At 37.0% G+C, this 15,109-nt stretch overlaps 1 protein-coding gene across 9 annotated transcripts in view; it reads right to left on the reverse strand.

Annotated features, from left to right (window-relative positions):
- LOC138761137 (probable E3 ubiquitin-protein ligase HECTD4) overlaps nt 1–15,109 on the reverse strand; it is a 322,279-nt gene that overhangs the window by 104,352 nt on the left and 202,818 nt on the right. For all 9 annotated transcript variants that reach the window (XM_069932802.1, XM_069932800.1, XM_069932806.1 and 6 more), the window contains exons 34-41: nt 13,766–13,950; nt 12,348–12,501; nt 11,497–11,777; nt 10,376–10,565; nt 8,811–8,892; nt 5,869–6,071; nt 2,124–2,259; nt 160–342 (exon numbers count right to left, since the gene is read on the reverse strand). In XM_069932802.1, the coding sequence (XP_069788903.1) occupies nt 160–342; nt 2,124–2,259; nt 5,869–6,071; nt 8,811–8,892; nt 10,376–10,565; nt 11,497–11,777; nt 12,348–12,501; nt 13,766–13,950 (1,414 nt within the window). The remainder of the gene's footprint in view (nt 1–159; nt 343–2,123; nt 2,260–5,868; nt 6,072–8,810; nt 8,893–10,375; nt 10,566–11,496; nt 11,778–12,347; nt 12,502–13,765; nt 13,951–15,109) is intronic.

The raw sequence follows: 15,109 nt of genomic DNA on the forward strand, positions 1-15,109 counted from the left end.
ACCAATTAATCTTTGTATATCTTTGGAATGTGGGAGGATATCAAAGCACCTAGAGGAAACCCACACAGACACAGGAAGAACATATAAACTCCTTACAAATAATAATTTATTTCTATTCAACACAAATTTACTTTGCACTCAAGTCGCAAAAAAAATTACCTGCACTTCAGATCCTATTTTAATAGTTTCTTTAAAGCCACCAAGTGCACAGAGTGCTGCTACTGCTTGCCGTCCAATAGCTTGCAGCTTTGCCAACTTTCTTCCACTGCTACTTCCATTCTCTAACACACTTTCTGCATATTTACCAAGTTGAGGAATATACATCAATGCTCGTGAAAGAACCTGCCAGTGGAGAAAATAACTTCCGTTAACACTCATAAAGGAAACTCATATAATGCCTCTAAATAACAAAATATCCCAAGAGATGTTATAATGAAGATCTATAGAAAAATCATGGAGATAGTCATAAATAATTAAGTTGGCTTCTGTTGTGAGAGAGTTGGTATCTGCAAAGGAAAGAGTAGCAGTCTTTGAAAAATTGTAAATTTATATCAGGTGGAGAAGTGAGCTGAGTGATGATAATGCTTGGAATTATGAGTGTGGAGGTGACACAGAAATGACTAAAAAATTCAACAGCTGAGTAACAGATAGAAAGCACAGGGATGTTGCAGAGAGGGAAATCTGCATTAGTGGTCTCATCATGATACTGGAAATTCAGCTTAGGGTTGAATAGGCTGTGGTGATCAAAGGATGGAGCAAATTCTAGGCATTGACTTTCTGGGGGTAGCCCAATGAGCTTGCATTTCGATTTTTAATGATGAGCTGCAAGATGTTTTGTCTCATCTTTTGCATTGCCTGGCAGCCAATATATATACTATTACATATCGAAGAGTATTTGCAGATAATGTTGTCGACAGGCAATGTAAAGATAAGTAATGAATTGGGTTAAAGAATTGAAAACCTCAGAATGAGAAAAATTGTTGTTAGAAATGAAAATATTTTAGTACTTTGTGCTTCCAGAAACTCATGGCCTTGAATTATACCCAATGCCCGTCAAGGGTCGACCTAAATCACAGTGAAGCTGATAAACTAGGAAATGAACTTCAATAGTTCTATAAATTCAGCTTTTCATTTCTTGCCACAAGAGTACAAGTATTTGGATGCCTGTGTGTAACTGCACACAGGCAAGTATAAAGTGAACATCAAATTGTTATACTCAGGTCTACAACAATTCTTCCCGAGCCAAATTAACAATTTTAAACCCATCAAAGGCAACATGGGAACATGGATTTTAAATTTAATAATTTCTGTAGGCATTTTAATGAAAATGTCCTGGAGAAAAAAAAATTAAAAATACACTGCAAATGTAAAGAAACTTCCCTTTACATAGCCTGATAAGGAGCTTTTTTTTGTCTGTTACATTCCTTACACATGTACAAACAATACATTTTCTCTCTTAAAAATATTACTGAAAGCAGACACACATGAAAACTGAGCCTCTCTATTTTTCTCATCCAAAGCTAAACAGCAGATTATTGATAAGTACATGTGTAAATGGTGCCAATGGTGGTATAGTGGAAAGCGAAGGTGGTTGCAGGTAAAATAAAGATAGTGGGCAAGGAAAGGGCTGATGGAATTTAACTCTGACAAATGAGAAGTGATATATTTCTGGAAGTTTAACCAGAGTAGGACATGCACAGTGAATAGCAGGGTCCTATGGAGTGTTGTTGGGTACAAATGCACAATTTTCTGAAAATGAGAACACATGTTGACAAGATGACAAGGAAGGTGTATGGTGTGGTTGCCTTCATTGGCTGTGGCATTGAGAACAAGATTGGGGCATCATATTACAGTTGTTCAAAATGTTGGTACTTGAAGTATTGTGTGGAATTCCAGTCACTACTTCATTGAAGATAATGAATATTCCAGAGTTTGGAAATTATATTTTTAATGATTCTTCACCATCACTTTAGACCGTGAATCCAAAAGATGCAAGGAGTAGTAGCTACAGGATGATTCCAAATTGCCAAGAATCTGTAAAAACTGTTTTGCTTGAAAAAACTATCGAAATAATTCTTTACTGAAAAAGTTCTACTTCCAGAGCGTGCATTTGTTTTATTTACCTTCTCCGCTGTAGTCGTCCATATTTGAGCCGTGCTGAATTCAGGAGCCATCAGCAAGTTATGTAGCAGAGCGATAACTTCTGCTGCCATGCTGTTTGCCACATGGCCGCTGATGAATGGTCGGACTGGGTCTGTCCTACAAGATAGGAAAGAACCAATAAAACCAATGGAAACCAACGAGAATTCCTTTTATACTCTATTATTGTGAAACAAAAGAGTGTCCTCGGACACTCCCTTTTAATCAAGTTGCCTAGTGTCTCAATTTTCATTCAATATTACAAACCAATGCTATCAAGATAAATGCAAATAGCCCATATCAATCTCGCAGCCTGATCAAATTGATTTAATTTGGATGAGTAGATAGCAAAACTTCAATATTTAGCCAGAAAGCAAATACTATTCCAGAATGTTGCCTGGAAACATGGCAGGATAGAGGGCTGCTGATGTACCTCTTGATTTGATGACTATTTTCAGTCAGTCAGTAACATTTTAAGTTGACTATCCTTTTCCTTTTTACAGTTGACTACATTCTCCAAGATAGAATGAAGCAGAACTTTTGCATCAAGATTTTTGAAGAAGTTGTCTGCCCAAGTTTTCTTCCAAGATTCTGAGTAGGTGTTAGCAAGAGTGGTTTCTGGATGTCAAATCCGGAGGTTTAAGGTTTGGATTTGCTGTTTAAGAGTTGCTGCTCTGTAATTTGCAGCTTCTATCCTTACAGAAAGAAGGCTGGTAACTACAGTGGAGTTGTGTGTTGTTGAGTTTCTTGAGACATTAGAGATGCAGATAGAAGACAATATTCACCCGAGAAGACCAGAATGCAGACAATAGTTTTACACCCAAATTTGTACCACTGAATTTGCAGATGATATTCGTTCATGCAGTCTTATGATGGTGGTGATAAAGAGTTAGTGAAGAGCCAAGAATAACTCCAAAGTAGGTGAAGGTCATATTTTCTTCACAGAAGGTGCAGTTGGTGCTATTGTGTACCTTGGTGCCATCAACATGGAAAGCTAAGAAAACAGCTTTGGTTGGACAGTCTTCACTTGTGTAAGTGCTCCGTAGTGTTGATAGGCCAATATGGATTTAACATCCTTGAAGGATTTTGCATGTACAAAGTGATTGTTTTAATTTTGTTTTATTAACACGTATCAAAAATACATACATATGTCAAAGTTAATCTAGTCAAGGAAAATTATAAATTATTTTTTCATTTTCCTCCCCCCCCCCCACCAACTCCCTCCCATAGCAAAACCCCAAAGGAAAGAAAGAAAACAGAAAGAAGAAAAAGAAATAGAGAAAAAAGAGAAAGAACTAAACTAACTTTATAATACTGGATATCAATGTAAAACTATATATTTTGTTAGTTACCACTTAACTATAAGTACATAATATGTATAAATATTTCAAAAAATTGTAATAAATGTAAATTATACCTTCAATATGAAATAACATATAAAATAAAAATATTACAGCATAGGATGAGGGAGTGACAGATTACTACAAAATTAACAGATAATCCTAACATGATTAATTATAAAGTAACCACACCAATCTTTTGCATATATGGGAACCAAATTTTCAAAAAATCTCCATACTTTTTCCTTAAATTATATGAAATTTTTTGTAAAAGTATACAACTTCAAATTTCTCTATGCCAATGCTCTAATGCTAAATTTGTTTCCAATTTTCATGAAACTGCAATACATTTTCTAACAACTGCTAATGCAATCTTTAAAAACTCCTTCTGAGATCAATCCAAATTAGACCCTGGATAAAGCTTTGATATGTCTCCTAATAAAAATAACAGGATTTCGTGGAAGTGGAGTCCCTATTACCTGTTGTAGAAAATCAGTTTGGTCCAAAAGGAATTCAATTTAAAACACGCCCACGTGAAATATAACAAAGTACCAAGGTCCTGTTTACATCGAGAACATTCATCTGATAGGTCTAATTTCAGCTTCTTAAGCTATTGTGATGTAATATGCAACTGATACAGAAAATAATATTGAACTATTCTATATCTAACATTTATTGTATTTTTCATACTGTCATGACATATCTGGGCCCAATTTTTATCATTTATAACTATTCCTAAATCATCCTCCTAACTCTGCTTGGATTTATGAAAGTTTTTTCTTAACTCCTCTTAGAAGTAAAAGATACATAATTGATATAAACTTTTAAGATTTGGATTACTTATAATAGTTTCAATTTCATCATATTGTGGTAATAAATATAGCAAAGTCAAATTCTCTCGTAAAAAGGCCTATAAATGATAACATCCAAATATTGTAATATTTTGTATTCAATAAATAGTTTTCAATTGATCAAACATCATTAAAGATCTACCTTGATAACAATCTTTTATAAACTTTAATCCTTTCTTTTACCAATCAATAAAATTCCTATTGTCCAACGTGAAAGGCATCAGTCTATTTTGTACCAATGGCATATTTGCTAATCCATATCCCTTCATTCCCATAATTTTATCAAATGTTTCAATATTGATATATCTACTTCCCCAGTTAATAACGCTTCATTCCATTTGTATAATACCTCTTCAGGCTTTTGTTCGCCTATTTTATTCATTTCAGCATTAACCCACACTACTTTATCCCCCTCCTCAAAAGAGGAGGAAAGAAATTGCAGTTGGGCTGTATTATAATAATATTCAAAATTAAGAAGTTGTAGACCACCCAATTCAAAGCTCCAAGTCAATTTCTCCATAAAAATCCTTGGGATCTAACCTTTCCATAAAAACTTTTGTATAATTTTATTTAAATCCTTAAAAAAATTCTTAGGTATGACAATAGGTAAAGATTGGAATAGATAATGAACCCTAGGAAAAATATTCATTTTAATACAGTTTACTCAATCTATTAATGAAATTGGTAAATCAATCCACCTTTTAAAATCTGCTTCAATTTTCTGAAATAACGGCCCATAATTAATTTTATAAAGAGTATCTAATTGACGGTCAATCTGAACACGAAAATATTTTATATCCCCTTCTGGCCATTTAAATTTTGTTTTTTGTTGACACTGAGTGTAATCAACACCATTATTTCACTTTTATCCTAATTCACCTTGCATCTTGACACTTTACCATATTGTTCTAATTGCAGCTGTAATTTACATAGTGATCTTTCAGGATCAGTCAGGTATACAATTGCATCATCTGCAAATAAACTTAGTTTATGTTCATTAGTACCTGTCATAATACCTTTAATATTTGGGTCTTTTCTAATTAATTTGGCCAAAGGATCAATCATCAATGCAAAAAGAGCGGGAGATAATGGACAGCCTTGCCTAGTTGATCTAGTTAATTGAATATAATCAGACATAACACCATTTGTCACAACCCTTGCTTTTGAATCTTTATATAGTGCTTTTATCTATTTTACAAAGTAATATTGTTGGTAATGGACGTTCCTATCACTTGGGTGATGTTTAAAAACTGTCGATGCAAGGACCTTGTGAGGTACCTTTGTTGAGTGTTTTTGGCCTGCTGATTTTGTCAACATTCTTCAATTTTCCCATGTACCCGAATGCAATGATTTTTGATTTCATCCTAGGCACCATTTCACAATACCACAATTTATTTTGCATTCTGCCTAAGATTGATAGTGTTTAATAGCTTAACAGTTAAAATTCAGTAGACATCAATGTCGTTAAATTTTACTGAAGATGTGGAACAGTTTAATTGTCTCCTGAACCATTCTCCTCACATCTGTGTTTCTCATACCTGGCAAGTTCTGCATTTTTTTCTCTGCAAATGGATGTCTGAGCACTCTTTTTCTTATCACCAGTTGTCAGTCCACTAGTCGCCTCCTGAGCAGCAACATCCACTGGTGGACCCACACTTACAATTAGCCCTGACTGCGCCCATTTGGTAGCCTTACGCAAGGCTGCAATTGCCTCTTCAGTTATAACTTCACAATATCCACTCTGTAAACCAAAGACATTATTAAGCAACATTTTGCAACTGCATGAAGAAACAGCTGTTTTATTTAAAGATTTGAGATTATCAGTGACAAGTTAATAGAAAACATAAATTACATCCTTAGTCTTCAACACTGACCTATTTGATGCATTCAACACAACCTTTTATTTCTCCAAAAAAGAAACAAGCATTTTTAGATGCACATATGGCAAGTGGTTGAAATAAAGCAATGCTGGCCTTTATTGTTAGAGTTTTGAATATAGAACCAGAGAAGTCTTACTGCAATTGTACAGGGTCTTGGTGAGGCCACACATTGATAAGTGCATACAATTTTGTTCTCCCAATCTGAGGAAGGACATTCTTGTTCCTGAGTGAGTGCAGTGAAGATTCACTTGACTGATTCCTGGCATGGCAGGACTGACTTCTGAAGACTGGATAGACTAGGTTTATATCATTGGAATTTAGGAGAGGGGATTCATTGAGATATACAAAATTCCGATAGATTAGATGCAGGAAGAATATTCCTAATGTTGGGGAAGACAAGGAAAAACTTTTTCATTAAATTTTTGAACTTCTAGAACCCCCTGACCATAGATGTTGTTGAGGCCAGTTTGTTCAACATATTCAAAAGGGAGTTGGATTATGACCCTCATGGCTAAAGGGACCATAAAGGGGTATGGAGACAAAGCAGCAATAAGGTACTGATGTTCAGTATGATCAGCCACAATTGTATTGAATAGAGAAGCAGGCTCAAAAGGCTGAATAGCCTTCTCCTATTGCCAGTTTCTATATTTATATCATAAACAAGTGGCACAACACCAATACCTACAGTACATATCTGGCCACAGACTTTCACCACTATCCCATGTTTCCCCTCTCCAATCCAATTTTGAATTAGTTTAGTCAGCATGACTTAGATTCCATGTGGTTAAATTTTCTGGACCAGCCTACCAAGCAGGACCTTATCAAATGCCCGAACCACCATATAGACAATGTGTACTTCATTAATCTTCTTAGTTACCTGCTCAAAAAAAAGTGAGGCAGGTTTTCCCCTGCACAAAGTCACCCCACATCAACCCCCTTCTGAATGTCCATAAATTATATCCCATAGGATATTCTCCAATAATTTTTCAACCATTGACTTGAGCCTCAACAGCCTATAGTTACCTGGCTTATCCCTGAAACCTTTCTTCAATAAAGAAACAACATATGTTGTCCTCCAGTCTTCTGGCACTTCAACTTCGGCAAATGAAGATACAAAAACTTCAGTCAAGGAACCAATTATCTCCTCTCTTGCTTCCACAAGCAACCAGGGATAGGTCTTATCAACCCTTATAATATCATGGCAAAAGTCTTGCTGAGACCCACCAAGACAGGGACTCAGAGGCCATGCCTTATCCAGCCTGGGAATTTACCAACCCTTATAACATCTAACACTTTGATAATATTGATCTGCTCCAAATTATCCATATACCCCTCCTTAAACTCATGATCTTCAATGTTCATCTCCTTGATGAATACAGAGCAGAAGCAATCTTTAAGACCTCGCCCACATCACCTGGCTCCACACAGACATACTGTGGTTCTGAAGGGATCCACTTCTACCTGACTACATTCTTGCTTCCATTGCATTGATAGAATATCTTGATATTCTGCTTAATTTTACTTGCCAAGAATACTTCATGGCTTCTATTTACCCTTTTTTTTTAAAAAAAGTCCTCTTCCACACATTATATTCCTCGAGACTCCATTGAACCCAGTTCCCTTTGCGTGTCATGTTTCCTTCTCCTTCCTGATCATATCTTCAATATCCTTTATCATGCAAGGATCCCAAATCTTGCCATATAATTATTCGTCTTTCACCCTTTCCAAAAATTGTTAACACTGATCTCATCCTAGAAGACTTCCACTTCGCAACTGTATTTTTAACCAAAGACATTTGCTCTCAATGTTCTTTTGTCAGGTTGTCTTACACTGTGGAAATGAGCCTTACCTCAATTCAAGAACTTGAAGGCCAATCTTATCCCTCTTCATAACTACCTTGAAACCTGCAGACTGATGGTCACTGTTCCAAAGTATTCTCCAACTGACACTTCCACCTACCTATTCAGTTTCACCTACTAAGACAAGGCTGAGTACTGCTCTAACTCTTGTAGGACTACATGCTATCTCAAAAAAACCTTATTGGACACATATCTAAGCCCTTTGCACAATGGCAATCACATCAATAATGGAAAAATTATAACCTTATTATCTTGCATCATTTTGCAATTTGCATACATTTCTGATCCTCTAATTCCCATTGACTATTGGGAGGACTATAGAATAATCCCAGCAAAGTGATTGCCTCTCTTATCCCAATATCTTCCCCCATTGGGATATTGTAAGGTTGCATCATTCTACATCAGCAGTGGGACTACCCCTCCTCCTTTTGCATTCCCTTTGGTCATGTCTGAAACTTCAATCCCAAGGAACATTAAATTCCAGTCCTGCCCTTCCTTTAACCACATTTCTGTGACTGCAAGATCATCATAATTCCATGTGCTGAGCCATACTCTAAACTCACCTGACATGAAGTCAAAGCCAAAGAAAATAAAGTGACTTATTGTGATCTGCTAACAACTTCCCCAATAAACATTAGCTCAAGAAATGTCTTTATCACGGCAAAAGTCTTGCTGAAGCTACACCAACCTTCAGTCTATATGAAGGCTACTTAAATTGTTGGTCTTCACACAATTCCTTACTTTAGTCATATCTCGATCCATCTTCACAACTTTCTCCATGTTGGCCCCAGTGCCCAGTCGGAAAGGTCGCCCTTCTGAACTACTGTAAAGGAACAGGATAGGATAATTACACAACAGCATAAACAGTTTATTTCACAACTACAGTTATCTCACTGAAGCCAGTTTTTCTCTCTTTACAGCCACATGAGATTGTCTACCACATCTAAATTTCCACTAGCGTGACACAAGGTACGAAATTCATATGTAACTGAATTAGAAAATAAAGCCTCAAACAAATTTTAGTTTTATAAATTTGCAATCCAATCCAAGAAAGCAATTAAACTCCATTTTCTGATCCTCTAATTCCCACTGACTATGGGAACCACGGTTTGCGTGGCAATAAGCAATCGGGATAGGTGTTCGAATTGCACGCTGTCTGTAAAGAGTTTGTACGTTCTCCCCGTGTCTGCGTGGGTTTCCTCTGGGGCTCCGTCTTTCTCCCACCATTCAAAACACACCAGGAGTGTAGGTCAATTAGGTGTAATTGGGTGGCATGGGCTCATGGACCAAAATGGCCTGTTACCAAACTGTATGACTAAATTAATTTTATTTTAAATATAAAAATACTCACGTGCACACACATAATGAAGCGAATGCAGGTTTGTCATTGGGACTGCAAAAACCCCAAAGTAGAAGTGCAGGAAAAAGATAAAATGGAGTTATGGGTCTGTTCCTTATAGTTGGAATAGTTCAGGAACAAAGAAGTCATCTCGGTGATATTCATATGGAAAATTGATACATAGGCAGAAATACATTGGAGGGAGAGGAAGAAGGAGAATGGAAAAGAATCTACAGGAGCCAGGGTGTCTTTGATGGGACACACTTAAAAGGAGTGGAAAGTGATTTGGCAGCAGTGAGCAGTCAGAAAGCCAATCAAATGGGATGAGAAACAGGGTCTCAGGATCGACCTCCTGAGGCCTACTTGCCTCTTGCATACTGCTCTTTCTTGTTGGAAGGAAGGGCTTAACCGTTATTGGTGATGCTGGGCTACAAAGCGCAAATATGTTCACCAAATTAGATTTGACTGTATCACTCACAACCTTGCTAATACTTTGATTCAAAATTATGAGCAATGTTACTTATTTTTCTGCGATCTGAGTACAAGCTACACCAGTGATTAGTGTTGCAATTAATTTGAAACATCAGATGGACAATTAATTCTTTATTAAGTTAACTGATGTGAGCTGCAGCAGTTTTATGGACACGGCAATTAAGGTCCAAACTATGGAGGGAAAAATAAATCCACAAAGTGTACAAGCCTGGAAATCTAGTATCACTACAAGCATTGATTGATTTCAACTGACAATTAGCGCTGAATAGAATACTTAAGAGCACTTATTTTTAGAAAGTGGGGACTTCATTGCAGATCCAGGTCCCATCCCTAGATGTATGCCTGTCAGCCTGATATTATCATCTAGGCCAGCAGGAAAATTCTGGATGAAATACACAAGAAAAGAGAATGCCAAACAGCACATCACAGTACCTTCATGAGAAAGAATGGTAAATGAAAATATTTTTGCAGTTACCTTAACAATGGCTGAAGAACCTCATGGGATGATTGATCTTCACGTTTATGAATTAAGATCGACAGTTTACCATCTATGGCCTCACTTTCTTCCCCACCATCTCTGTCTGCTTTCATTGAGTTCTTTGGACTTGATTTTGCGAATGAACCACCAGCTTCTGATGTGCTTGGAGATAGCACAGTTTGACACCCTGTACATAGTGTTAAATTTTCAAATTCAGAAACAAAGCTCTATTAAGCAAATTTCTATTCACTCTCCTGTCCAGACTCTTCTTCATTTTGTATGCTTTTATCAAATCACTTCTCAGCCCTCTATTCAAAGAAAACAATCTCAGCCTCTATTCATTGTAAATGTAGTTCATCACGAGACCATTATGAGAGCAGGAATAGGCTCTTCAGCACTTCAACCTTGCTCTGCCATTCAAAGGTATCATGGGCATTCAGACATCCCTCGAGTCAATTTTGCTGCCTTCTCCTCATCCCTCACCTTTTATTCAGATGCCTGTCTGATTTTTGGCATTCCTGAAGAGAGGCTCAGGCCAGGCACATCAACTGCCTTTTCCTTTCTCTGTTTGCCGAATGCCCCGTTGAGTTTCTCCAGCACTTTTGTCTCATGCATCTGCGCTTTTATACTCTGTCTCACATTTGATAAAGTCCATAAATGTGCATGCCTTATTAATGACTTTCTCAAACAACACTACCACTTTCCATGATATGTGTACAAATACCCTTGGGTCCCTTTGCTTCTGTATTTTTTTTAGGGCAGTAACCTTTCTCCTAAATTGCTGCTACACATTTTTCCTTTTGAAATGCATTATCTCATAATTCTCCATATTAATCATTATTTAGCATATGTTTGTCTGTTCTACAAATCTGATGAAAGGTAGTGAGCATGCTTTATAACTCTATTAATGGATGAGCAATAATGGAAGATAAAAAATAGAATTGATTATGAGTGAACATTAAAGAGTACAAGTCAATGCAAGAGTAAAATGAGGTATGCCTGAATAGTATATTCATCTGAAAGCCTTCTAAACCAAAGACAGGGATAGCCGTGTGGGTACACATGGACACTTCTATTAAGTAACTGCTCTGTACACCAAGAGCCACCAGTCAACTTACCTGGTACAACATAATCAGCAAGTTTAGCTAAAAGGAGCGATGCAATATTCGAAGCTGGATCACCCAGATCATCTTGTTCATTTTCCAGGGCAGGTACAGAGTAGCTCCATGGTGGCAGTTCCACATTTCCACAATCCTCTACACTCATGAGAGGCAAGGCAGCACGGCATAGCTGAAGGATGATGAGAACTAGCTTGGGAGATGGCCGCTGGTCCAACAACAATGAAAGTAGCTTTGACACACACGCAGGCTGACTGAGGATTGCTTTACCAATTTGACTTCTAGCAAGATAATCAAAATTAAAGATTCATTACTTATTGAGCAATAAATTTGCTTCAATAGTTTCCAAACATGAAAATAACCATAATGTATCCAAGATAATCATTGCTTGAAAATACAAGCTTGTAAATCAGCACTTGACATGCTAACTTTTCTACTTTTAATAATGTTGAGTTAAATAAATATGAAAAAGCACACATCATGAAATAAAAGCAGCAACATTGAACTTATTTACCATATGTGCTGATATATGTATACAACCTACATTAAAATATCTTCGTATTTACATTAGAAAAATACAACACTTCCACAGGACCCATAAATAAAACATAAATTAAAACCCCACAATATCTAATCACTTTCACAATTAAGTGCATAACAAAGGTCCATCAGAGTACATTAATAAGATTCATTTCAATTGCATATTTGGCAGATTTGACCTGTTCAGTACACTTTGGTAAATGTAATGTGAACATACTACACAAATACAGATAGTTAATTTTTTGCAAATAGTGCCTTAAATGGTACATAAGCCATTTAATTGCAGCTCCAATCAAGTGTGCATACCCTACCTAGAAAGGTCATTGAGAAGGCTGAGTACATCTTGCAGTGCATCATTCCCTGCTGCTTGATTTCCGCAGCTTTCAGTGGCACGGGCAAGATGGTTCGTCAATAGGCTTGACACTTGACGTGCTAACCCAGAATGGACTGCATTTGTCGATACACCTGGAGAGTGTTGGGATTATAAATGGAAATAAAACATACATTAAAAAATACCATCAATAGTACTGCAGACTCTTGAACAAACTGGCTAATGCAATATAATGTAACTGAAGTGCAGCACAATAAATGCTGCGTTTCAATTGTATTATTGAAGATTGAACAAGATTATGGGCTTGAAAAACTAATGAATAAAACAGGTCTTTCAGCCCACTGCATAAATGTCAATCATCATGCCTATGATCACACTTGCCTGCATTAATCTGTCCAGATGCCTTTAACATGAAAAAATAACTCCTCAGGTCCTCATTAAATTTACTCACCTTAAATCTGTGCTCTCTAGTTTTAGGCACCCTGAGGAAGGGAAACAGACACTGGCTATCAACCCCATTATACTGCTAATAATTTATATACCTCTATCCTGTCATCTCTTAGCTTCTTTTTCCAGGTACACAGACCCAATCTATTCAATCTCTTACAACTCAAACCTTCCTTTGTGAATCTGTTTTGTACCCTCTTTGGCTTAATCACATCCTTCCTCTATTGCACAAGGCAAGCAGGTCACGGTCTACTTGAACATTCAACCATATATAAAGTACGATTAAAAACCATTAAACTGCAGATGCTGGAGATTTGAAATAAGAGTCAATGCCCTGCAAAGTTACCGTAGCTTTTTGTGGCTGAATGCTTCCATTATTTCTAAATCTTGTGCATGCTTTTATATGATCTGGTAACTTGATCAAGTAGTGAGTACAGAATTAACTAATCTCATCATGTATAAAGTATATTTTAAATCATGGGGTGTGGGGGGGGGGGGGGGAGAGAGTGTTTGTGAAAGAAACACTTGTAGTAGCCAATTACAGCATTAGATTTTTAATAATGAATCTTACAACTCTTGCAAAGGCTATGGGGCACAAAAAATTGATCTTTGAAATGTGGAACAGCGAAAGGCAACAAACTGGTCCCTGTTGCACGAAAATAATTGACGGAAGTGAAAATTAGTCCAACAGAAAATCAATTGCTGCTGTGGATAAATCACAAAGTGTACTTCCAATTAACCACATACAACTCTTTAACTAAATCAAGAGGAATGTTTAAATGTTGTTTTCATTGAATCAAAATGAATCCCCATGATTGCAGGTTACAAAATTAAGTCAAATAATGTGAATGAAGTAGTGACCATGACTCAAATGTTTCTGAGGAGCATGAAGATAAAGAATAAAATATGTGAGAAAGGAGATTAAAAACTGTATTTATGAAGAAAATTCACCTTCTTCTTTCTCCCACTCCACACAGCGATTAGCAAGTACCTGGAAGGCAGCCCAGGCCATGGTGGCTACCTTCTGTTTTCTTGTTTGTTTTTCACTTGAGCTACTTTCTCGTTGGCTTGTCAGGCTGCACAGTCTGTCCATGAGTTGCACTAAGCCACTTCGCACTAGGCATTTCTCTTCACTCCTAAGCATCCAGAGAGAGAAAAAAAAAATCAGGATACACATAAAAAAATCTAGAATAAAAAGGGTATGACAAAAGTTAAAAATATTCTCATATTATAATCACAAGCCTGCATTGTTAAATAAATTGTATTTCCTGACTGTTTTTCCAGATGGTGTATGGTTTAATTATACAAAACTCAAAAGGATGATTGCAGCATTTAAATTTTTCAGTAATTTCACTCAAGGTGGCTATCACTGTAATTGCAGCTATTCACCTGTCAAATTCACATACTCGTTCAATGTGTGAGACCTCATCAACAACTTTTCTTGCCTCATCTACACAAGCATTTACCTTCCAAAAGGATTAATTTGAAAGTAAAATGGAAGTTTTAACTGGTATCCTCTTCCTTATTACTCTGATTGTAGAACCGCTGTTCTGTCAGTATAGTCCAACTCATCCAAATCATATTGGTAATTTAAGCATTTTACAAGCCATTTTGATTTAAATTGGTTAGGAAGGTGCATAGTTGAAAACAACTTGGGTTCAGTAATCAAGAAAGTTTCAGATGCATAAATACACTTCAAAGGAACAGTGTGTTGACTCATATGTGCTCAATGATATCTGTTCCCATTTAGCAATACCTTCAATTCTCTCATATTCAAATCTATGTATTACTTTACCATATCATGTCCTATCTCCATAAACCATTCCATCCCCAGAGCCTTCTGAGATCGAGTTCAACAGGTGAAGACAATAGGTGGTGAGGGCGGGGTGGTCATCATCAGAGTGAGCCAAGCTAGGGTGATAAGGGTTTGGTTCAACAGCTACGGTGAGAACAGGTAAGAGGCAAGGAATAGTCGGAGTTGGTCAGAAAGGGCCCCCCTATTCGAGGAACAAAAAGGATTCAGCAGGTAGGCACAGGTATGGACAGGGTTTTTAGATTATCATATATTTTGTTCATCTAGTCATAGACAGTGGCCATGGCAGCCAAGGCAGAGGAATACTCGTCTTGCAGAATGTGGGTCAACAGTGAAGCCAGCAGTATCCCTGATGACTTCATCTGCGAGAAATGCATTCAGCTGTAGCTCCTGACAAGCTGAGTTAAGGAATTGGAGCTGGAATTGGATGAACTCCAGATTACTTGGGAGGCAGAGCAGGTGATAGACAGGAGTTACAGGGA

Source organism: Narcine bancroftii, chromosome 4, assembly GCF_036971445.1.
Source record: "Narcine bancroftii isolate sNarBan1 chromosome 4, sNarBan1.hap1, whole genome shotgun sequence".
NCBI lineage: Eukaryota > Metazoa > Chordata > Chondrichthyes > Torpediniformes > Narcinidae > Narcine > Narcine bancroftii.